Here is a 26,787-nt window from a genome sequence, read left to right as displayed (position 1 = left end):
ACACATTAGGACACCCGAAGATCCTTTCAAATTTTTTCAAGAATTAAACAACAGAGAGATTTGACATTCAGCAAAAAAATTACAGTAAGAGGGCCAAGTTTCTTTCAATTTTTTCAAAAATAAAACCACACGGGGCACGAAGATGTTTTACGTTTAAAAAAATACCCAACCCAGACTCCTAACCTTTTTGTAGCTCACGCATTTTCCAAATATGTATAATCGATAAATTTAAAGGTGGTCACTTTAAAAAATTTCTGAGCAAATGCTCAGATTTAAACTAACGAGCAGACTTCATTGACAGTGTTAAAAAAATAAAAGTTTCAAATTTAAGGTAGTATCGAGCTAAAAAACATGAGCCATAAAACATTTTGCAAATTCTTGAAATTTAACAAAGCTATAAAAGAGAAGCAAAGAAATAGCGGATCAATGACAAAATAAGAGAAGGATTGAAGATTGAAGTGTTTCGACATGTAGGTACTTTGTTATATTCTCAGACTAATTTTTTTTATTCAGTAATATTTTACTCCAAAAAGAGACAGCATAGCTACTGAAATACGCGTAAGATTTTTTAAAATTTCCTATTTGAAATTTCTTTTGCTAGTTTCCATTACCTAATTATAGTATTTGTCACTCTTTGAATTTCGAACTTACAACTTTAACCAAACCCGACTTGCGTTGAACTGTCGTTGATACAATTACACCCCCAAACCACCCAAAAAACCGCGTCACGTCCCAACCGCCCCCTCTCACCCTTCACCCCTTTCATCGCGCCGCCAATTTGCTCTCCAGCAGTCTCGCGGTGGTGCTTTATCTTCCTTCGGACCGGTTCAAACGATGCGCTCAATTATGAAAAATCAATTATAATTGGGAAGATGACCGAATAAGATGAGGGGAATACCTGTCGGCGCCTTGTGGCGTCTGCAGCGCCTTGGGTGCGATCGGTTGTCTGGCGTTCGGCGGTGATTTATCGCCTGGCCAAACACCATCGTGTTGTGTGTCGATGGGTTTCTCAAACACTCTCTATCTGGATCGTATATACCTAACCTAACACGGCCGCATTTGTCTACTTTGCCACATCACGACATAAATATTATACTCAACACGACACGGACCCGTGCAGGTACATTAGACGGCGAGAGAAACCCATGGGAACGCGGCCGCTAATTGGACGCGTGCGCTACGCGCACAGCGGCGGTCCGCGATTCTGCGTCCGTACTCCTCCGCGATCGGACTTTTCAATTACGGCCCGAAATAAACGACCAATTATTCGTAAATGATGTGTTTTGTGGGAGAGCGGCCCGCTCGACAAATGAGTGAAGACATTAAATTAAAATTTCGAGAGATGGTTAATTTAGATTTCTTTAAGGTGGCGACAGTGTAGGTGGTCTGTTTGTAAAGTAGGATTCGTCTCGCTTAATGGGCATTTCATGATTTGTAGAATATTTGTGTTCGGATTCTGTGTATAAAGATCTCGCTGCGGCCGTGTGTAAATTATTTATTCAAACATAACGGTGCGCCGCTCGGTACTATGTGCATTTTTATTTTATAAATTGCTTCATTATCAATGTGGAATTATCAAAAATGTCGAGCTTTTGTCGCCGGCGCATTCCGTTCCTTTGCCGGACGACGCATTCAACGTGAAAAGGACAATGGGAACAGACGGATTGCGATTCAGGAATTTCGAGATCTTAAATGCGACGCGCTGGATTTTAAACGACGCGTCAAAAGCGATTAAACGGCAGACAGTGTAGTAGAAATGCTAAGAACAATGGCGTTTGCTTAAAAAAAAAATTGCACTAGTTATTCAACGTTGAGAGCAAATCGGATCGTAGTGCGGGGCAGTGACCTTGAATTGACCAATCAGAGCCGAGTCTTCCACAAACGTTCCAACAAATATTCCGTTGGTACAAGGCGCGGAAAACACGTCATCGCCTTTCATTCTTTCTTTTGTGTTAGTCACCATTATATTTTTATTATTATCCCGCACCTGGACTTCCGTCGGGGATTGCCTACACGTCCCTTTCCCTTCGGCCGACTTTTAAAACAAACATTTGTGTAAACCTTAGCGCATGTCCCGATTATTTAGACAGGACGCGTGCCCTTTACATGTAGCAGGTGGTGGATTAGCATACCGGAAGCGTGTCCTGGTGCAGGAAGTGTGTTATTGAATTTCAGCACACGCCGACATCGGGCGGATGCGAGATTTTCCTTTTGCTTTTCGACGGAGCCGATTTTTTCACCAGCACTAAATTACATCCGTGACGTATTAATTACTATTCAAATCAGATCGATCGGTTCCTCCGTCTCGGTAACGCCCTCTCTAATACGGGAACCGATGATTTAGGTTATTCCCTTAATTTATATTTATTAAGGCTTCTTAACCCTTGGACGAGCCCCTGCCAACCTTTTTACTACCGCATAATGGACCTGTCGGAATGCGTGGCCACGATATTTTCGGCCTATCGCTTCTAAATTATTAGATAATTTAATCCAAAATACCGATCGTTATCTTTATTGAGGAATTTTAAACTGGAATCCTGGATAATGACGCGCTAGAGAGATTTGGTGTGTTTGGCGTGGACGGGATTGGACAAGTCCTGTTTTTCGCCGCGACGGTGGTGGCGCAAGACGCAACGGCTTTACATAAATTAAGTCCTCATGTCAAAGTTTATGGAATCTTGACGCATAAGGGAAAATCGACACAAAAATAAGCAAATTTGTTAAGGGAATTTTATAATTATAGATACATCCAGTCATTACAAAATAAATGGTTTTACTCAATTAAATCCAACCTGAGTTCGATTATTATCAGCTTAATATTAAATTTAATTTCGTATCATCTTGACATGAGGCTAAAATTAATTACATAATAAAAACGGAAGATTAACTCTAGTTTGAATATCGACTTTAAAATGATGTTGTAAATAATAATTATTGGTATTGTAGGTCTTACTCAAAGTGGAGCGTTGATAAAATTGGGTATTTGAATAATGTTGTAAATAATAGAAGGCAGGATTATTTTGAGTTAACTGTGTAAACTTTGTCATGACAAATTAGTGTAAACTGTGACACGAGGTTCAAAGCAAGGTACGTACTGAACCGAGTTTTATCTGAGTAGGTATACCTATACCATAAAATTATGCTGAAAATAAAAGTAAAAGTGTAATTTGAAGTAAACTTCAGCATGACCAAATACTTTAAAGTGTGACCTGAGGCTAAACGTGAGGCATCTATTGAATTAAGTCTAGTCTGAATATGGACTATAAAATAAATGATGTAGATAATAAATAAGAATCTATGTAATTTGGAGTTCATTGTCTAAACTTTATCATGATAAGTTAGTGTAAAGTGCGATATGAAGCTAAAAATAAGACATGCGTTGAATTAAGTCTAGTCTGATTGCGGACTACAACATTATAGTGAAAATAATAAATAAAAATGTAATAAGAAATTAATTGTGTAAACTTCATCATGACAGTTTAGTATAAAGTGTGATATGACCTAAAAGTGAGGCATGTATCGAATTAAGTATGGTTTGAATATAAATTATGAAATAATGTTGTACATAATAAACAAGAATCTAATTTAGGGTTCATCGTGTAAACTTGATCGTGGCAATTCAGTGTAAAGTCTGACATGAGGCTAAAAGTGAGGCATGCGTTGAATTAAATCTAGTTTGAACATGATGGACTACAAAATGATGTTTTAAATAATAAACAACACTCCAATTTGGAGTTAACTGTGTAAACTTGTTCACCATAATTTCGTTTGACATTAGTTGTATTCTCAAAAATATCGTCACTAAAAATTGTCCTCAACGACACCAGCCGCCCATGACCTAGAATACAAACAAGGAAGAAACCATTCCGATAAAATGCCTCCGCGTCTCGGTCTGCACATTACTGTTGCAATAAGCGCCTGCGATTTGAAACGTATACGCAAACATTCAGACAGAAAAATATGTGGGTGGGTATCAGATTTTCCCATGACCACCGTTAATGCGTCAAGAGTAACGCGGGTGCCGGCAACTGATAACCCGAAATGACTGATAAGGGGCCGTCATTACCCAATACCCAGTTTTTCGTGGATTTGGGTCAATATTGACACCATCGAGAGGTAAAAAGTCGACAAATATTTGGCAGAGCGGAGTCGGTGAAATTTTCTTCTCGGAAAGTAGCAGCGGAAATTTTGTCGCTTTAAAGCAGTCGACGGAAAAATGTTGTGTTTTCCTCGGACTTGATGAGGCCGCATCAGAATTTTGCCGAAATTTAATTTTTTATAACAGCAAACAAAGATCTCAATAATTCAGATAGGTACATACGTGGTGAAAATGCAGACCATTTGTTCCGTTTCACGCAATTATGCCTAAAAGTGTATAGGTTTTGAGCTTCCCAACGGACCTTTTGACATTTTTCTTCGTAAACCTCTTTCCGTTTAACCTTTAAGCCCCCTTCCTCTCCGCCCATTCCTCCACCCTTCCATTTCCACCTGACATTTCGTCCATTTTCGACCAAAACAGCTCTCGTTACCCACTTGTGGTCATTTCCAACTCTCTAACCTTTCAACCATTCAAAGCAATTAAGCCATCGACCGATTACGAAACTTATCTTCCAAACAAGTCAACATGCCGCGTTCTCCTTATATTGTCTTAACCCATTTAAGCCGGCACATATCCTGCATATAAACCAGGATGACGCATATGTACATTTACGAGGCGCGTTCGGAATACTTGATTAAACACCGTTCGGCCACTGTCATTTTCTCAAGGAAGCGCTTCTCGGAATCCACATTCGCGCAGGAATGCCAGCATGGGCGGAAATCGATGGAAGCATCCCTTGGTGCTAATGCCTGATGGGTCGGTTGATACACTGTCGAAACGGGGTGACATGTGCCGAGCGCCAGAACGGGGGTATTGTTTCCAGGGACCGGCTTTTGATGGGTGGGAGAGGGAGAGAAGGACGACTCCAGGTGGAGGACACCCGATCTGGTGCCCGGTGCGGGATGACAGCTGCCGATGGGCGCGTGCGAAGGGCGAAGGTTGGGGGTTCAAGGGAGGGGGGTGGGTCAATGCGGTGGGGTGGAGGTGGATTTAATTAGGGATCGTCGATGTGGATAATAGTGCCATAATCAAGTGATAAAGCTAGATGGTTCGATTAATATGAATAATAATTAATGGGTAATTACAAAGCAGTGGAGACATGTCTGCAATAACAAGTGTTACTTAATAGAAAAAGTGCAGCCGTGTTTTAATTCGTGAGGCACATGTTATTATAGAGAGAGATAAAATCATTTTTTAATTAACAGATATATAAATTATTTTAAAGAACGACAATAAAATGAAAAAAATGGCTATTATTTGAAGAGGAATACGTACCCTTGATGTATAGGTATTATGGTAACAGTGTATACCTAAGTACTACATGATATATGATACATTTAGGCAGTGCATGATCTAACATCCTAATCTAGGTACTAGGTTTCCGAATACTAAACATTCAATAATGTCTCTTTTCTTCTGCATATCATTTTTTTTTTAATTTTGAAATGAAAAACAGTTTAAATCTGTAGTCCAAGAATAATAAATCTTTGTCACAGGACTGTAAGTGTTTTGATTTCTTTTATAATTTTTAGACTCTTTTTTTAGTTGCATATTTAAAATTTTCGGGATTTAATACATATTTTCAAAAATACTCAAAATTTTGTTTGTACCCAAGTGACAATTTTATAAAATAAGTATAATTAAGATTTCTAAATTGTATTTTCAAAAAAAATCGAGATTTGTGCAAAATATAAAAGTTTCTGGGTATGTATACATTCAACACATTCCAAGGAGTGTAAAATAGTATTGAAAACTTCGAAAAACTTTGGAATATTTAATCTTGATTCCTATTAAAAATTTCAGAAACGGCAGAAAGTTCATGTATTTTAAGTTTTTGAAAACATTAACTTTATAGTAAAATTGATTTCAAGATTTTAAAATTTTTAATTTTTTAAAGAGACAGCGAGAAATGAGTTCGGTAAAATTAGGAAAAAGTTAGAGAGTCTTTTTCGTTGACTAAAATTCTGATAAATATTTTGAAATATTTTCATCATTTTTAGAAGTGTCATGAAACGACTGAAATTTGCCTTTTTAGGAAAAAAAAGAATGGCTATTATTTTAAGAGTACCTATATAATACCCTTGATATGTGGTAACAATGTACATACTACATGACATATTTAGGCAGTGCATAATCTAACATCCTAAACTACGAGATTTCAGAATAACGAAAATCGAACGCCTCTTTCCTTCCGGACATAATGTTTTCTCTATTTGGAACGAAAATGATTTTAAGTTTATAGTCCAAGAATTATACAAGGGTTTTGATTTTTTGTAGATATAATTTTTAGAATCTTCTTTAGTTAATGATCTTCCTTTTAAAATTTTTAATAGGTAGGTACATATTTAATACACATTTGCGAAAGTAAGTGTGAATAAGTGACAATTTTATAATAAGATTTCCAAACTAGATTAAAAAAATCTAAGTTTGTACAAAATATAAAATTTTCTGGCTATTCATATTCAACACATTCAAATGAGTGCAAAATAGTCTTAAAAACTTCATAGAACGTTGGAATATTTAATCTTTAATACTTATTAAAAGTTTGAGAAACTGAAGAAAGTTAATGTTTTTTAAGATTTTGAAAACATTGGATAACTTTAGAAATAAAATTGATTCCAGGATTTTAAAGGGAGTGTGTTAAAAGCTCCCTGAATTGCAGAATATATATTAATTTAAATTTTTAGAGAGGCAAGTGAGACCGTCTCGGTTAATTAAAAAAAAAGTGATTTTATTCTTTTATTTTTCAAACACACAACATTCTAGAAATACCTCGTTTACGTTTTTCTAATTACTTTTTCCAAGAACAGGCAAATAAAACAACTCACCAAAATTTTTATGCATTACGATTATAAAAAAAAATGATATAAATACTCCCTCATGACAAATGACAAGCGTCAATTTCTACTAATTACAATGTTTACGTGTGTTGCTAAGGCGACGTTAAAACGTCATTATATATTTCTCAACAGTAGCGACATCATTTTGTTTTTTCACCTTGAAGCTTAGTTCGGCTTCTTTTTAGTGCATAACTTTCTATAGTTTGCATAATTCTTATCAATATGTCGCACAGTGACGGTTATCACATATTCATTGCGTTCTGATTGGTCGAAAAATGTGTTTACCTCTAGTTTCTACCACCGTAGGAATTATGTCGCGAAGGAGTAAACCAATCAAATAAATTTCATACTTTACTTATAAAACATTAACAACAAAATTTTGTCTTGAATCAGTATGATGACAGTTGATTTAACGAGGTTTTCTTCGAAATGGCAGCAATAAATTGACAACGTAATTCTTTTTTCACCAACAGGTAACAAACAAAAAAAAATTCCTGTTGAGTGAAATAAAATATTTTTCGGACTGTCATGTCAAAATTACGTGCCACTGACTTGTACTTTCCCTCTCTTCTTAAAAAAATTTCTGTGGGCGCCAGCGATCTAAAATTCAAAAGCGTGCCAACATTTCATGATTCATTTACACTTCAGGTAAAGCACGTTACAGCAAATTGCAAAAAATTGTATATTTCTTGAACCTTTTAAATAACTTTCGTGTTACATTTTTCTTTTTTTAATTAATCCCGTAAGTGTCTTATGAATTATTTAAAACGAAAAAAACGTATCATTATCTAATATACGAAAAACCGCAACCTCCTTGCAAATTTCACATTTCCTAAAACCTAATCACACATCCGTAAAAATTCCTCCATCACACTCATGAATTTTAATTAAATTGCATAACTTATAGTAATTTCGCCGGAACTTTTACGACTCCCATTGCACAACAGCGGTGGTTTTAATATTAAAAAAAAAATCATCAACACAAACTGTAACTCCCCATTTCCACCAAAGTCACGCTTCGTGCCCACCCTCCATATAACGGGCCTCATTACCTTAATTACACAAATCCCCACCAAAAAAAAACCCATCAACCATCGACAACTCACATTCACCGGACTTCCTCTCCCCACATAAAAAAAAGAAAACATCAAAGAAACCCAAAGACAAATTTTCACCCGACAAAAACCAAAATACAACAAATTGATTGAGCGCAAGAACAAATCAAACGACGGCCCCGCCCACCGGTCCCTACTTTCGCCAGAAACGCGCCGCGATTGGCCGTAATCCCTGTCACGTACGAAGTCAGCGGCAAATCGGCTCTCTTCGTCGCCGCACACCGCGCAAAAATCCTCCGCGCTCCCTACGAATACCGGCGCGAATTAAAACCGGTGGGGGATAATAAAGTCGGCGTAAAGTACGCGAACTGTCAGTGTACCGGCGGTCGTAGCAGGCGTAGCGTGCGGAATCGATTGTCGTTTGTTAGTTTGCCAAAGCCGACTTGATTTGGTTAGTGTGCCTGTGTTGTTTTGGTGTCCTGTGTGGCCACTGCGCGACTTGCTGGAAAATGGGTACGTTTGATTTTTTGCGGAAAAACTCGTCCGCGTTGTAGAAAGCGGTTTGCGTGCATTTAAGGGAAAAAAGGATCGAATTACCCCTTTGTTTGGACCTCGAGGGCCGCGAAACGCGGATATATAGAGTGATTCATGTGTAACGCAGCGGGAATTCCGCCGCGAAAATGAGTTGCGACAGGTCAGTCATCACTCGTCACGTGACCGATTTTCCGACTGCGCCCGAGTTCGTTACCCCTAATTCCGCGCGGACGGGGTAAACCCCCCCCGCCTCCGTCGTTTCCCCGAAAATGTCTCCGACTTGTGAGAACCTGTCTGGTTCAGACGATGACATCACAGACGAGGACAGCCGGATGATTCACGGCGCACTTGATCGAGTGGGCTCCGGTTGCGTACACGCAGGTTCCGTTTCCGGGTGCGCTAATTGCGCGTCGGTTTGCGGTACGCGTTAATTGCGGTCCGCGCAAATTACGCGGACGGATCAAAGAGGAGGTTCGTCTCGGTGCGATTGGCTCTTGTTTCTCTGTTTGGGTTCGTCCGATCGATATGTTTGCGTGTCGAGCGGCACACGAATTTCAGACACGAACCAAAGTGTGCCGAGACGCACGCGAAAATTATAGGAGAGACGGGTATGCAGAGTTTGGAAAATTGTAGGCTTGAGGAGAACGGTGGCGTCTGCGGGATCGTGGAAAAAATAAAAAAAGGGAAAATTGAGAGCGATCGAGTGGCCAGTGAATGACCTTGGGGGAAAAGTGCCGGTGGGGGGCGGGAGGTGCGTGGCCGGCGGGCGGGGGACACGTGAGGTGGAAGGCGATCGAAGGGGTTTTTGCGCGGTTTGTGATAGCTCGGTGGTGTTGACAATTTTTCTGACTTGAACTAAAAAGGAAGGTCGATTTTTTTATCGAAACTCCTGTATATTATTTTAAATCAGTTTTTGTTTTATAATTAATTGATCTCTCACAAATGGATTTTTGCTTTCGAAAAAATAACAGACAACCCCAAAAAATATGATACAAAATAGTGTTCTGATTGAAAAAAAAAAAGTTTTTTTTTTTCCAAATAAATACCCTATTTTTCATGATTTTAAATTTATATTTAGATAGGTATATGGAAATCGATTCTAGCAGTTATTGTTTTATAGTTAATTAAACAAAATAGATTAGAAAAATTGTAAGTCAAAGGATGGTCGAATTAAAGACAATTTTTTCAACCCAAAATTAAGCTACTAATTTTCGCCATTTTTAAGATGGAAGTTTTTTCTGAGTCGAAGCAGAATAAATCTCAAAAAATGTAAATCAAGGGAAGAGCGGATTAAGGACAATTTTTGAAACTCTGTAAAATGTAAAGTGCTTTTCAAATTACCTTGTACTTTTTTAATCCACGTTCATGTTTTCATTACTATTGATGATGAAATATGTAACAAAAAAATCACAATTTTTGAAGTCCCAAAAAAATTAAATATACCTAGTACGTACATACAGGGTGTTATTGAAAGGTACGTACAACAAAATGGACAGTTCTTCGCGAAGTCTAAGAAGTCGGAAAAACTTATTTTGTGTTATCAAAATTATAAGGGGAAAATTAACCCTTATCCAACCTTTTTAGACGCTACTGAAGGATAAATCGGTAAAATTAATTTATTTTAGTAAATCCTAGCAACTGTAACAATAAAACTATTGTGAAGACTAAATGTTGCTATAGAAACGAAAGATGATCTTTTTATCAGAGGCGTACAACGAATTTGGACATAAATTTGAATAATTTTTATCTCTAAAAGGAGAACACTTTTACCTGATTTTTTTTTAACTTTTAGCACCCATACTTCGAGACCAATTGCCGATTTTATTTTGTACGTACCTTTCGTTAACAGGCTGTATACTTAAGCAAATTACAATACAGCCGTTTATATTGTTTTAATAAAAGGTTATATTTTAATGTTAATTGCTCCGGTATTTTTAACGTGGGAATCTGTGTTTTGGAAAGAATTTATTTTTTTCGAAACAAACATCCCGTATTTTGTTATGATAGTAAATTTATATTTAGATACCTCTGCTAGCGATATTTGTTGAAATTTATTCAAACAGTTCTCGTTTTATAATTAATCTTTTTTATAAAGTGGACCCAGTTTTTCTCGTCTGTTTTCATTGCCATTGAAGAAACAATATAAAAACGGAGGCGTTCGTTTTTCAAAAAGTACATAGAAAGACATCAATATTTATAAACCAAACCACCTTAAATTAGTAGGCTACAACACAAACATTTGTCAAAATAGATCTCAAAAAAAAAAAAAAAACATCAAAGTGAGTTCGAATTAGACGTAATCAAACATAACAATAAAAATCGTAGTTTCAGCTAAGTTTGCATCGAAATTTTTTTAATCGTGTTTCAACAAGCCATTTCGTTTAAATTTCGGATGTTGTTAAAGTGGTCTGCCAAACCACAATATGCCACGCTATTTTAGGAAATGTCCTTTGACACACAAAACAGAAACCAATCACAAGGACATCGTTTAACAGGAGTAACGAATCGCGAATACAAAGTAACCACGGACGACCTTGAACATCTTTATTGAAAATACCCATGCCCATCGACCATCGAAGACACGCCATCCACGTCCGATCCAGATCCCGTCGTTTTCGCCACGATCCAATTACGGATGTCGTTATGCGACCTATGACTGTTGGAGAGACAAAACAACAATCGCGTAATTATCGATACGGCCGGCTCGCCTCGTCACATTCTAATTAATCGATAAACCCAGCCCCGGCCCATAATCTCGTGAATTATTACCACGTATCCGCGTTACCACGTGACACGTGTCCTCATAAAAATTTCCCAATAGCTCTCAATTAGAAGGTGACAGCGCCGATAAAAGCGCCTCTTATCTAATTAGGCGTTGGCGCAGCACTTTCCCCTACGCGACCACCGTCTAATCGGAGGAAAAAAGTACAAACACACAGGTCTAATCCTGATTTCCCAGGGGGGCCCAAGTTTATTTTTAGACTGTGCGTTTATGCTGTCCAGTTTTCTTCCGTTGAAATGTTAAAGGTGTCTCAATTTTTTTTCTTCGTTCCCGCCGCTTGGGAAAGCAATTATCGCATGCCGGCAATTAATAAAAAGTTCCCACAATTATGATTATTTTTTTTAATTGCGGTCGGGTCGCACGGTTCGTATCTGATAATGAGAAATGCATAACATTTACCGTAAAGTGGAGGTTTTAAGGCCACGCACTTACGTAATTAAATGCATGGAGCGTACAATAACAGAGAAAATTCACAGAGGAACGGAGGAGAGACGATAAGAGCTTTCACGTTTAACTATTTAATTATTTTGAGGCATTGTTCCAGAACGTGCGATCTGAGGGGAAAAGCAATTAAAAGTGCGCAGGAAGATGCTATCTCGGGTGTTTCTGATACGTTCTGGTTGTTGGAAAAAAACGAGATAATGTGTTGCGTGTTTGATGCCCCAGAGGAGGGTTTTTCAGGCTTTATTCAGATTTCAAAGAGCTTCACCACAGCTTTTATCCACCTCGCAACAGATGTTCGAGCGCTTTTTAACATTTTCTATTACATTTTTTTTCTCGGAGAAATTTTATAATATTTTTACTTTCTGAACGTAAGCTAAGCAAATATACAGTAATCGAGTCCATGGGACGACTTGCCACTTTCATGTTTTCTCGACGTTCCATGACCTATAGAGTACGAAAAAAGTGCTCTCCCGTTTCCGTTTGTCTGTCTGTCTGTCTGTCTGTCGTCTGTATCAATTTTTATTAGATACATAATCTCAGACCGATTCTTATCACATTTTGTATGTATATTAGGAATATCATGTAGATGGTAAAGCCCTAACCACATTTGGCTAATCCTCCCCACCACTAATAGAATGTCGTGATCTCCAAAATTTACAATATTTTTTTTTTATATGTACATATGTATATAAATTAAAATATTCCTGCATTTGTGATGTATGAATTCAAGATTTTGTCCAATGAATCTTCTCTGAAATATGCAAAATATCGTCGATGCACTCAGTTTTTTAGAATTACTTATACAGATGACTTAAAAAATTAATGAATGACTCATAAATAATTATTAATTAAATCAAGAACACCTCCATTTTCCTTAAAATTTGGGAATACTGCACTGTTATTATTAGTATTATTACACTGCATCCATCCAAATTGGCATACCTATGTGTTCTTGCAAAAGTGTTGTTGACATCATCACAAAATTTTGTAATGGAAAAACTTACTTGAAATAAATAAAAAACAAACAATTCGCGAAATCAAATGTCATAATTTTTCGAAAAATCTGGATTTATTTACCTTCTTCCAATTTTTTGATATCGACACAAATTTTCGTTTTTCCTTTTTCTTCGATTTTACAACTTCTTGATGTCACAATTTTTTGTTTTTTCATTTCTTTTAATTTTTCCATTTCTCGGTTTCTAAATTTTTCAATTTTTCGTTTTTTCAATTTTCAAGTTTTTAGTCATGTCATAATTTTTAGTTTTTTCATTGCCTTTATTTTTCGATTTTTCGTTTAATCAATTTTTCAAATTTTCAATTTTCGATTCAATTAATCGCTTTTCCATTTTTAAATTTTTTTAATTCTGCAATTTTTGGATTTCTTAATTATCCGATTTCTTTAATTTTCAATATTTCGACTTTACAATATTTGATTTTTTAGATATTTTTTAAAGTTTCTCAATTTTTTAATCTCTGGATTTTTCGTTTCTTCAATTTCCTTGATTTGCAATTTTTAGATGTTTCTCAATATTTTCGTTATATGCTTTTTCGTTTTTTCATTTTTGATTTTTCGGTTTTACAATTTTGCAGTTTTTCCATTTTTTTGATCGAAAAATTAAAAATCTTAATAACCTTCCAGCATTTTTTTCCGTTCGAATTCATTTTAATAACCAGTTGTTACTAGGTATACATGAAACGGTAATTTTTCTACCGTCCAAAATCCCAGACAATCGCTCTTTTTTTGCCAACAAAACTAGACAAAAAGTGAAAGGATTCTCACAATGGAATATCCAACATGTGAAATTTATTTCGAATTGAAGGACATCCAATACCATGCATAACAAATTAACGAAGCGTATTCAAATGTCCGGTCGAAGCTTCAAATCCCACAGAGCTTGCAAACTGAGGACCACCGAGACCTCAGAACGCCATTCCCGACGACGCTAAACTGCAAAATATGACATCCTTATTGCCTCGATGCAGTAAAAACCGTACAAACACCGCTGAAACAATTTAAAACTTAATTTATGCGTCGGTCAACCGCTAAAACGACCAAATTGAAAAACGGCGAACCTCCGAGGTGTCAACAAGCGTGAAATCCAGACAAAACAATAGACACAACAAAGGAGTTTTTGCCCGATCACAAAAGACGGCGCCGGCGACCGACCGCACATCCAAAACTCACGTCTTACGCGAATAATAGGGATAGCATCCAACAGATCGTTGAAAAGTATCTCGAACATGTTAATCAGAGTAGGTTAGCACAAGAAGATCAGAGTAGCGCAGTATTACTAATGGATACTCAAGTTTCCCGGAGCCGATCCGCCGCCGAAACCCCCCAAAAGCGCGCACTTCGCAGCATCGTCCCTCCGGCGGCTCCTTGCGGCGCGCCCCTCCCGGCCAGCGAGCCGGGTCATTGAATGGCGCTCCGCACCTCTTGGCGCAGACGACCGGTGCCGGGCCCCCGCATTCTCGCGGAAATCCGTCCCGACGCCACTGGGCGTGATTCAAGTCGGTTCTATTCTCGGCCGGACCCCCAATGGACGGTGCACTGACTCCTGCACATTTTTCGGGACGGCGTGCCAGCGATCAGCTGATTTTAGATGGCGTTGTTTGTTTGCCGCGAGCGTCGGGGCAGTGGCGATCCTTTTGGCAGAGCCGCGAACACGACCCGATTCGAACCCCGCGGAATTCTCGAGGAGAGCTCGCGCGGCCGATCGCGGCGGGCAACGCCTTTGCCCCGAATAGTGGAATATTGATTTCTGACCGCACCGGGTTATGAATAATTTAGAAACAATCAATTGCACAACGGCGGGCCGTGGGTCGGCGCGGGGTCGGGCGGAGAAGGATTTTCTATAAATGTGGGAGACGCTGGACGGATTCCGCGATTTAGCTGCCCTGGATACTGCAGAGGAGATGTCATACGCGAAAATACACCGCAGGACATGTTATTTGTATCCAGTGGTTAATAAAGTTATTATTATTATTATTATTATTATTATTATTATTCAAGTGTTAATTTAACCAAATGTATAATGATAATAATTTCGGCTGCGTTCCCCCGTTATGAGCAAATTATAGCAGATAATATGTCGTTCGTATAATGCGAGAATGATGATGTTCCAAACGCGGATCCTTGGAGACACCGTCTCGAGCAATAGTGTCTGTCGTCGGGTGCTAATTGCGTACATTTCGTTAGTTCTTTGTGAGGAGCTCCGTATACGCACTGCGAAATTCGCCGCCACATCGCGGTCTCCGTACACCGGCCACAAAGAGGCCGCCGGCTCTCGCTCGACCTTCAATTGTTTTTATTTATCGCTGTCCTCTCCATAAATAGATCGGTCAACGCTTGCTAAAAAACACCCTGTATAGCTAATTTCGGCATTGCCATAAATCTTCCGCCAAATTTATTTAAATTTATGGAAAACAGCTGATGGCGGACAGGGCCGTACTCGTCGTGACGCGAAAAAAAATCGCGCAGTCATCCGGGACAGGACCGGAGCTTCCCCGGCCAGACGTGCCGAACGGATTTTTCGTTCGGAATCGATTAAGGCTCTTGTTTCGCTCGAAAACGGCTTCCTTCGACCGGTTTCGGTGATTATGCGGTGGTATTTTTTGTCCAATTATTAACAGTTAATCATCCGTAAAAACAATTCGAAATACGGAGCGTCCGGAAACGGTGGAATTCCGAGAGAAAGGCCCGCGGCGAAGAGAAGAAAGTGAAAGTGGACCGATATTCCGGTGACCCTGTTCATGGCAGAGCGGTGGATTTTTGCGGGCGAACGTAGGATTCTTGAAAAGGTTCAGGAATGTCTGGTGGAATTTTCCGGCTACGGTCCTGTCGTGTCGATTTCCATTTTTGGGCTCATCTCCGACGCGTGTCCGCCCGATGACATTAACCTCTGGTGCGAATCTATAGAGAGATGTAGCCGACAAGGTGAGCCTGCACCAGTGTCGTGGGAACCAGTGGAACCGCGTGGGTTCCATACTGAACCTACGCGCGCCCACGAACCCGCTACCCAGGTCATAACTAACTCGCCAGAGGCCCGGTACCATCGGCGGGACTTAAAAAGGAGTTTCTAGGGGCGAAGTGTTACCCAACGCTGACCCGATTCAAATCGCTCTCGAAAAACGAGAATATCAACTCGGCATATAGGGGAGACACGCCATAAATGTATCCTTAATCTGACGCAACAATGCATTTAAACTCTTGTTACGTAAAACCAATGCGTGTTAGCATTACCCAGACTTTTCCCCCGGAAGCATTGCTATTTTCACAGTTGGCACTTTCTTCGACCTACGACACTTTCGTCCTCGGCGTCCTCTACACGTGCACTTCCCCATTGTGTGGTCGCGAAATCTGTTCGTGTTTATGGAAAAGCTAACGTTTCGAGTTGGCTGGGACTCCTAAGACCGACGCAAATAGAGCACAGTAATCAGCCCACTGAGATTGTCGAAACGGCGGTCAACAGTCGGAGGAGGCTGTGCGCTCTAATAGGCATTTGTTTGTGACGATTTGGCACGCCGTGGAAACTGTTTCGTTCCGTTGTAAATACGGTATTTTTTCTAATTTCGACCGGTCGACGGGTCGACTGATCGCAGGTTGCTGTGAGAATTGGAGCAGCGGACATGTTGCAAGATGGCGGCGGGGGGCGTGGCCAGAAAAATACATACGTTGATAGGTATCAGTTTTTTGAAGTTTTAAGGAATTCGCTAGAGGAGGTATAACAATTTTTTCATGTTCCAAGCCCCTGAAAACAGTTCATTTCATCAACCAAAAAATTTAGTGTTTTGATTACCCTACCATGCTTACGATACCCTTAAAACGTTTTCAAAAATTCAAGTATTCCGTTTTGCTGTCAGATACATATGTATGTAGAAAAGAAGTATGTAATATGTAATAAATTATTAATATGAAGTGAATGAAGAAAAACATATAAATAAAATAACGGGGAATACGTTTCATCATTTGAACAGGCACAATAGTATATTATTAGCCAAGGTTGCAGAGCCAAGCATTTTAGACCGAGCGCAAATTAGAACCCGAGACGCGCAGCGTCGAGGGCTCTGAAGCGCGAGGTCTAGAAGTGGCTTTGCAACCGTGGTTAATATACTATTTTTTTCATTAGTAGAAACCATAAGACAACAAACTGAAAAAATAAACGTTCAATTTTTTGACGCAACATGATTTTGTTTTGATTTCTAATCAAACTTAATCTAAATCTTCAACACAAAGAAAACCGTTTATACTTGTCGCTGAGTTAATCATTTTATCTTCTACCGTCTACCAACTACCATGCGTATACTCAAGTAATATTTGTAGCACACATTTGTTCATTTTTTAAGAAATAATCACATCAAACATTGCGTACATAACCTCAATGTTTCTTTTTGAACCGGTGGTCGCAAAAGTTGAATTTGCTACCTCTAAATGAGTCAACATTTGCATGCGTCATGGATGCTAGTGAAAAAACGTTATTTTCATTTTTATATATTTCATTCTGAAATTTCGTCCTGTATCGTTTTCAAATTGTTGATATTGGTCAGTTTTTTCGATGGATCATTGGATCAGGTTGATCTGTTAATAAAAAAATACTGCTTCTCATCAAAAATCTACTCGTAATGAATTTGTTAAATAAATATTCATTATTGTTACAAACATCACTCTGCTGTTTGCTTTAAAATATTAACTCAAAAATGCAGTTAAAATTACACATATCAAGAAGAGAAAAATATTCAATATCAATTTTTTTTATTAATAAATACTTAATAGTAATCAATAATAATGAATCTACCTACTCCACTTTAGTGACGAGTTTGATTCCGCGGTCCTCAATAATAGACCATTTAGTAAAATTTGCTTTTTTTTATTGTATACAGAAATTTAATTCATTGATACTTTTTTAGATAATTCAGTACACAGAGCAACAAGCTGCAGAATTTAATATTAAAAAAATAAATAAATAAACGAACAAATAAATAAATATTTTGTTCACCAGAATAATTCCATTTGCAAGACAAATTAATTACGGCTCTTAACCAATATATAAAAACCAAAACTATATAAAAACAGTTTGCATTGCTGGTTGCGTTTAGGGTAACAAAAGGCGCCTAATTTAAGATTGCCTTTCGCCTAGCGTTCCACCTTAAATGGAATTATGAAAACTAGAATGGCTTCAGAGAGAAATTGAGGTTCTGTTTCAAGATGGCGGTGGTGGGTGACTGATATGACAAAATATATCTTTATGCAATTATTTTAAGTTATGCAAAATTGATACTGGCAATGTCATGGAAATGCAAAAAAGGACACAGTAAGAGTGAATTAGTGAAGAGGACATCTTGTAAGATGGCGATGGGGGGCGTGGCCATCAATCTTACTATTTATGTGCTTTTTAAAGCAACTTCTGAAACGTTTTATTCCGGTCAAGTGCGAAAGTTGACCATGAAATTAGCATATAATTGGAAAGTCCGTCTTAAACAATAAGAGTGAAAATGAGTTGTGAAATATCTAGACTTGTGTGAAACCATCATATTTGCTATTCAGACCAGAAGTACGAAATTTCTCTACAATCCGAATTTAAGCCACATTAAATAAATTAGAAACCGTCTCGTGCTGGCAGAAGCCCGATCGATATCGTATTGGTACGTTTTCCGGAAATGCCAACAACTTCGTTTCCCTGTCTCGCCAGACGCCTGTCGCCGCTCAGCATCCTCATAAATAATCTGTCCTCAACATTTCAATTACCTCGTCTCGTAATTACTCGTACCGCAAAATGGACAAAAAGCGCGGGCGTCCCATGGTTTTTCTCCCAATTAGAGCACCGACTAAACAGCGATGGCTATCGTACCTTCGATAATTTAATGCGTAGATTATAATTGCAGATATTACCGGTAATTTACCCCAATAAAAACGCTCACTTTGTTAGCGATTAAAAGCGATCGATTTCGTCGTCTCTTTTTGTGTGGACGTTATTAAGTTGGCAGTACGATAATGGGCGGTTAGCAAATTGTGTCTGTTTTTTCCACACGCTCAAAAACCAGTACTGCCAACCGGGCATTAGCCGAGTCCCCCAGTGAAAACGAGCCGTTTCAAGTGTGCAACAAAACGATTACGATCTGGCACGTTCTCATTTAACTATTTCGCATTTGCATAAGAATCTACGCGATTCCGAACGACCGGACCTTATCACCGTTATTACACGCTTCTAGTATTCATAGAGAAAATACACGGTTCGATTAAATATGTATTATTAACAGTACGCAATCGATAAATAAGTACAGTGCATGCGAACGAGGTACCGTTTCCTACCGGGTTTTTACCGAAACGGTACAGTGATCATTCAATTAACGATCAGGATCATTTAAAAAGTAAAAGCCGATCATTTAAACGACAATAATCAGTTAAATTGCCAAAAAATGACCGCGGTCTTTGAATTTTCGCGCTTCGAGGTGAAACTAATTTCTGTGGACGTAATCAAGATCATTAAAACGCAATCCGACAATTACGTCCATCATTCCGGAGCCCCCATCTATCATTCGCGCTCGAAAAAAATCAAATGATTTACTCAACGACAACTCTTTTCTTCTTTCCATCATCGATCTTGGCTCTGAATTAATGAGCGCCATCAAAGGGCGGCGCATTATGAAATGATGAATAATTACTCTAGACGGAGGCTCACCGGGAGCCCGCCGCCACTGCGTTTTTCGGCGGAACGAAAGGGCGGAGACGCCCCTGTATATATTTAAGGGCCGAGCGTCCATAAATTATCTCGATTAGATCGGAATGCGAAGAGATTAAGCGAGCACGCCCTCTGCTAACTAGATCGAGCGAGATGCAAATGAAATAGCGGACTAATTAAATATCGGTGATTGGTTTTGTGGGTTTTTTGAAATTTTCTTGTTTTGTTTCAGATGACCGGTAAAAGATCAAGGAGTTTTAAATGTGCGGTCCATCACAGAGACCGGGAGGTTTCCTCTGAAAACGATTTCCATCTGCTTCTAGTCGAGCCGCCCCTGTTCCGCAGGTGGGTTAATCAGGTTTTTGTGTAGGGGTGAAGGCAACATTTTTTGACAGGCCAACTAAAATTGAGAGACAGGTTTTTTTCGTTGACGTAAATAAAGTTCAAAAATTCGTCAAAATTTCAAAATTTTCGAGCAACATCGCACTCTGTTTACGTCTATTAGAAATGAAAAATTGGCAACGGAAGCTGATTTTAATTGGCGTTTCAAAACCCGAAGTCAAAATTCGTCGCCGGCTCGCGCCAGCTTTGAACTTGAGCCCGTTTTGGACGCTAACACTGACATTGTCGAAAATAATTAAACGTATTTTTTGCGGCGAATTCCTCACGGAAATTCCAACGACTCTGTTTACGGAGCGCCGTTAAAAATATTACTCATTAGGGGCTATTCTGTAAGACATCCGATAAAAATAACGCACGGTTAAAATTTTAAGGGTACGGTAAAACTACAAACCTATTCTGTATCTGGTAGGTGCGTTAAAATTTAACGTTAGGTGGGTTAAAATAAGCGTTTAAGAGAGAATTTTTATCGGCTAGGCCAAAGCAACCGTTAAAATTTAAAGCAGGGTTTGGATATAACCTATAGTTGTTTTCTGTGTTTTTTTAACTTGCATTAATAATTCATTCAATTTAAAAGCTTTGGTGGTAACAATTAATCTTTAATTAAGTATGGCATTAGATAGGTTAATTATTAATTTGGCACTTATGGAAGAAAGACGTGAACGTGTGCAAAGGTAAAAAATATAATTTTTTTCTGATCAGGATTAAATTAAGCATTTTTTTGGGCACGGAAATTACCAGGTGGGAACTGGACATGGTTTTTCATTCGCATTAAGTCAACAAAGTGTGAGTTGTTGCATTGCAGAAGTGTCCAATTGCGTTGTGGCTCATTTACTAAATCAGTGGATAAAATTTCCGAACTCTCCACAAACCAGGCAGAATAATGAACGAAACTTTAGTGCAATAGAGCCACGTTTTTCTGATTTGATTGGAGTTATTGATTGCACTCAAATAAGAATAGTACTGTTTAGTACCACAGAGAGACAGAGAGGTCCGATATATTGCTCTGCCGTTATGTTTTCGGAATCTTTTGAGGCCAGTTAGCAATATAGTACTATTAGATATATGATTATAACAAATCAATATTCAAAACGACCCAATTCATTTTCCCGAAAATTTGGGAATACAATAATTTTATTCTTAGTATTACACTACATCTATCCCAACTGACATACGTGTCCTTGCAAAAATGTTGATGACGTCATCGCAATTTTTTTTTAAATTCCCACTACAAATATGTAATGAGAAAAAAAACACAATAGGCATGCAGTCGTCAAGTTTCCGACAGCGAGGGAAGTACTGTCTGAACTCTTTAGACCAATTTTTTAAACATTTAACATTCATTAATGTTAAATATTTCAAATAATTTCAGTTAAGACCACATTTTTTGAATATAACATGCGAATTTCGTATGATGTTTAACTTAACCTCACACACTCATATGCTTAATTGTCAAAGTTTCTGCGTAAACATGTGCATCCAGTCTACGATGAGGACACAATGCCTACAGATGTGGGTGGTTCACAATGCATTTAACGGACGTGCTTTAAAAGTTGGATTTTTGTCGGCGTCCGTTATTTTCGTGTTACAGAATAGCATCTTTAAATCGTACATTTAACACCCCGGTAAAATAGACAATTTTAAAGCACCCTTAAATTTAACGGATGCGTTACAGAATAGCCACTAATCCCTTCGAAAATATCTCATTGAGTGGCCACATTCATCGTTCGGAATAAAACCCCCTCATTCACTCGCTGCGAAATCCTAGCCGCATAAACCGAATCCCCGATCCATTATTCGGTAAAATAAAACGGATCGAGCTAAATCCGTGGCCATTTCGAATCCAAATAGACTCGCATTGCGATGTCTCTCGAGAAAATCCCAAACTAAAACAGCGCGAGATAAAGCAAATACAATTTAACATAAACGTCGGTTTAGCGAGCGTCCCGACGCCTTGAACGACGTCTGCTCTATTTCTGGACACTGTCACCGACGGACTTTTTGCTCTTTTTCCGATTGTTTCCGTCCTGCTGATTTCCTGTCGAATTTGTGCGCTGCGAGAGGGTTCAGTTTTGGGCACAACGTTGTGCAACGATGAGAAGGAGTAGACGGTGAGAGTGCGTAAATTGGACAGAAATATATATATTGTTGAATCGGGAAAAAAAAAAGTTTAAATATTGCGGTGAGGTTCAGAGGATGATGTCCTGGGTGTAAGTAACAACAGAGTTTTGTGTGCATTTTTTCCGTGTTGGCACTTAATTGTCGTTTGGTAGTTCCAAAAAGTTAGAATTCGTCAAAATTTACAATATATATTTAAATAATTATTGATTTAATAGTTACGACCAATTGTATTTCAAGCTGTCCGTGTATATCTTTCAGAAAATTAAAATGTGATTAGAGATCTGTTATCACTAATTTCGTTGTTTATTTTGCGGGCTAAAAATTTCTTGGATGACAGACGACTGCCGAAACGGTTATGGTTTTATAAAGGACAATTATTTCGATTGTTTGTTTTAGTTGTTCTTCATAGCACATACCAAAGTCAAAATTTCTCCCAAATTTCAAAGTTTTATACTTATAATTTTTTTTTTTTCAATTTTTTGAAGAAATTGAAAAATTCCGTTGGGCTTCAGCAAATATCCGACGTGTAAGTAACAACCGAGTTTTCTATGCATTTTTTCTTTCGTGTCATTTGTTGAATTCCAGATAATCAAAATTTGGCGGAAATACAAAATTTTTCTAAAATAATTCTTGGTTTTCTGATTATCACCAATTTTGTTTTAAGCTGTTCTTGTATATCTTTTACAAAATTATAAAATAGTTAGAGATCTATTACTGCTGATTTCGTTACTTATATTCAAAAATGAAAAATCAAAATTCGTCAAAATTTACAATTTCTGTCAAAATATCTTTTCTCTTTAATTTAGACATATTTCAGATATTGAAAAGTCAAATTTTTGTTAAAATTCTCAAAATTTTGCACTTTGCAGACTAAAAATTTCTTCAATGACTAAACAGTCATACTTTTGTAATTTCTTTGTTGCTTTTTTTGCTTTATACATATTTTTCAAATATTGAAAAGTCAATATTCCGTCAAAATTCTACTAAAAATGTTGCACTTTTGGGTTTTAAAAAATCTTTATAACTGCTTGAGCAGTCGTACTTTTTATAAACAATTGTATAGACAATTATTTCGATTGTTGGTTTTAGAATCCTATTATAGCAAATACGAAAGTAAAAATTTCGCCAAAATTTTCAAATTTTTATAATTTTCGTTAATTTTTTTTTTTTTTTTTTGTTTCAGGATGGTCAATATAGTGGCGGATGAATTCCTAACGGACGAAAGAGACCGGAAGTACTATGCCGACCACTACACCTGCTGCCCCCCGCCCCTATTTATTATAATCATCACTCTAGTCGAGGTAATTACAGATACGTCTAGTGTATCGTTATTTATTGCCACTTATAAAACACCTCTCTTCTCTCGCGCTCCGTACGCTCATGTGGACGGTGCACGGCACAGTTGCGAGCGAAAATTCAATTTCTAATTATCGGTGGAATTGCGATTTTTGCGGCGTTCGTGTTGCTCGTTGTCTACGCCCCGGGTTAAGGTGCGGTCACACATGATGCAATAAAGTACGGTCGGTTTTCCGATCCGGCCGTCGCGTCAGAGAAAATTGGAAGTGAGCCCGAGCCGGTTCCTGTTTTAATTCGATATCGATCGATCGCGACGGATTATAAACAAAGTAAATCGATTTTAAATGTTAAATTCCGATTACATTGCTGATACGGTTCGCTGTGGTGAGGCTTTCCAATGCGGTCGCGAGATCGGTGCGTTTCAACGGGATTCTGATGGTGTTTATTTTTGACGTAACTCTTCGATTAACACGAGAAATTTGAGGAATTCGCGGCGAAGGGCAGGGATTCGCTAAAAAACCGGTGCTACTCCAAGAATTCGGCGCGAACGTCGCCAGAACCACAGCTGCCACATCTCAAATTGATCAACGATCTCACGCAAATTTTAGTTAATATACAGGTAATTTTCAAAATGAATATATCTTCAAGTCATATTGCAAAATAATTTATAAGTAATGCAAAAATATTTTTATGTACTTATCGTCGATTTTTTTCAAAAATGCCGCACGAGTTACCTTGTAATTCCCAAATTTCTGCCGTAATTCCAAGAATTCGTATTACTTACTTTTGCCATTACTTAAAACCTTAATCTAAATAATTGCAGTTAAACAGACCAATAATAATTGCTTGGATACAGTTTAGGTATTTCTTAATTTATAAGCAATACGCTTGTAATTCCCACACAAAAAGTTGTGAAAGTGTAATTCCTAACTGGAACAAAAAACGACGTCAATCTTTATTAAATCTTTCCTCAGATTTAATAATTTTTTTTTTAATTACGCTGCAATTTCAATAATTCAGGTCTTTCAATAGTACAATTAGGAGTATTTTCAATTTATGTTTCGACGGAATGTGTTGCAATGGCCAGTTAAAAAACGCCTGGCTCGCCAAAAATAAAAACCAATTATTTAACGTAGTTTTTTGACATAAGAAATCTAATTATCGCACTTCGGTGTCTACTATATATATTTTCCGACAAAAAAAAAAAAACAATGTATTTTAACGAGCGCCGTATTTCCCAACAATGTATCCTCTCTAAATTGGCCGAACTCGTTCTAAAAATAATTAGTCGTTTACATAACCTATAATTAGACCAATTTCTCCAACTTAATGAATCTAAAATTGGCGCCTAATTCTATTAATTACGCGTGGCCTGACGCAACTTTTTCTTCGTTCCGACCAAACTCGAATGTACAGCGCATGTTTTAGCTCGAAAGGATGATTACGCCCTATTAAACACCGAAAAATAGCTAAATTGGACGAGTTTCGGCTCTTTTGTAGGGGATTTCATCTAAAATTAGTACACCATCTGGCACAGTTTCACTGGATCGGAAGCAATCAATTCACAAGACCTTAAGTTTCTGCATTTGGGGAAACACATGGCGCACGTGCCCTCGACAGGGCGTGCAGCCCCGGACGTAGAAATGAGTTAGGGCGACTTAAATAACGTTAAACTGATGATAAAATCGATAGCGAAAAATTTACGATTTTTTAAGGAAAAGTCAAAAAGAGTCAAAATTCGCTAATTTGGGAAGGCATTTGTAGTGGAAAGGTGCAAGAGTTAGGTATGGTGATTTTTTAATTAGAGAAAACAAAGACATGTAAACTATGAGCATCAAAATGTTGACTTTTTGGAAATGTGAGAATTGCTTAAAATTGACGATCCTCGCTTACGAATTAACGACTTTCACAAAAATATCGTTAAATAGTAGAGTCACGGTCACTATTACGGGAAAGAAGTCTAATTAATTATTATTATTATTATACATCTTTGTCGCATCGAACGCCAAATTTTGAAAATCGGAAGTCAAAATTTCTCATCCGAATAAAAAACAACCAAACTCGTGCCGAACAAAAACTCAATCAGTGTACAAGAAAGTGTCAATTAGTCGTCGTGATAAGCGCGTGCAAGTTACAACTTTTTTTCTACGCCCTCGGCGTTAAATTTGGGCTCCGTCTAGGGAAACAGTCAAAACATTCTAATTACCTTGGCGTTGGGTACAAACGGAATGCGTCCGTGGTTTAAATTTAGCCATATGTTTCTTTTATTTAGACGTAGTTTTGTACACATTCTAGATGAGTTCAATGTAACTAATTTGCTTGTCTTGATGACGATATTTTACAAGAAGTAGACTGCTTACAAAACTCGTCGAAACAGGAACGTGAGAAACAAACATCCATTCGAAATTCGCACAACGACCGCTTTATTATCGTCGAGGAAAAGCGGAGGAAAACCGAAAACAACCCCTATTTCGAGAGGGCAGGAAAATGGACATCGGTACAGTTACGTCAAAGCGCACGCAAAGGGGAGGTTTTGTCGTGAACAGACACGACACTGTTTGCAAACATTGTATTAAGTTTGTTGGGGTTGATGAGGGCAGATGGTCGAATCAATTACTCTTCGTTCCAGATGTATTAAATTGGATCACGTCTAACCGGTTAGTGCGTGATCACGTGACGCGTAGCACGATGAATATTGGTTTACGACTGTCACTCGAACGATTTAATTGGTTAATGGTGTCACGTGACCAGTATTAATATTGTGCATTCAAATCAATTCACCCCGTGTTTATCTTCCGGACGATAAATCCGCGATTATACGTATCACAGATCTGACCCTCTAATAGCAAGGGTGTTGCTTGACTTCGTCGCGATCGATATTTATTTAATTCAAGGTAGGATCTAACCTTACTTTTCGATTTTAACATCTAGACTCGTTTTAATCTGTAAACACATTAAAGTTTATTGCGATGAGATAACCTTCGCGAAAGAGATATAATTTTTCAGCGAACGTAAACAATGCGAAATGGCAATAAAGGGAAGCATATAAAAGAGCTTATTATAGTATTTTTTGCTTATCGAGAGACGGATCCGTTTGCGTGACGGCACTTTGCAATTTCAAAAATCGCTATAAACAAATCATTAAACGTCTTAATGACTTGAGTTATTACAGCGGCTGTGGTCTGTTGCAGTTGGGATTTTTCACCTACTACAGTGTCAGCACTGGAGAGCTCAATCCGGCCGGACCTGTACCCATAGATTCCATTTTTATCTACCGACCCGACAAACGAATTGAGATATGGAGGTTCTTGCTCTACATGATGCTCCACGCAGGGTGAGTATTGGTTAACGATACGCCACGTGACGCAATAATTGCCCCTAATTGGTTATTAATGATCTCGTGATCGATGCTAATTGGTCGAAAGGTTATTAATAATCACGTGACGCACAAATCGACTTTTATTGGTCTAATTTCGGTGAAAGACCGCGCGCAAGTATTGAAAATAACCCAAGTGATTTCCGCATGGGTGGTTTAATG

At 38.1% G+C, this 26,787-nt stretch overlaps 1 protein-coding gene across 2 annotated transcripts in view; it reads left to right on the top strand.

The window, feature by feature from the left end:
- Window positions 1-26,787, top strand: part of LOC135133034 (protein rhomboid) — a 47,521-nt gene that overhangs the window by 18,666 nt on the left and 2,068 nt on the right. The window contains exons 1-4 of one of the 2 annotated variants that reach the window (XM_064061265.1): window positions 8,370-8,507; window positions 19,666-19,778; window positions 23,137-23,254; window positions 26,441-26,583. In XM_064061265.1, the coding sequence (XP_063917335.1) occupies window positions 19,666-19,778; window positions 23,137-23,254; window positions 26,441-26,583 (374 nt within the window). In that variant the 5' untranslated portion in view covers window positions 8,370-8,507. Of the gene's footprint in view, window positions 1-8,369; window positions 8,508-19,665; window positions 19,779-23,136; window positions 23,255-26,440; window positions 26,584-26,787 lie in introns of those variants that run through there. The other variant, XM_064061264.1, reaches the window with a different exon arrangement.

The sequence above is a fragment of the Zophobas morio genome, unplaced genomic scaffold (assembly GCF_036711695.1).
Source record: "Zophobas morio isolate AGI-343-1 ecotype UQ-CSIRO unplaced genomic scaffold, CSIRO_AGI_Zmor_V1 ptg000021l, whole genome shotgun sequence".
NCBI classification, from domain to species: domain Eukaryota; kingdom Metazoa; phylum Arthropoda; class Insecta; order Coleoptera; family Tenebrionidae; genus Zophobas; species Zophobas morio.
Note: the sequence above shows the minus strand (reverse complement) of the source record. Positions and strands in the feature narration are given on the sequence as shown.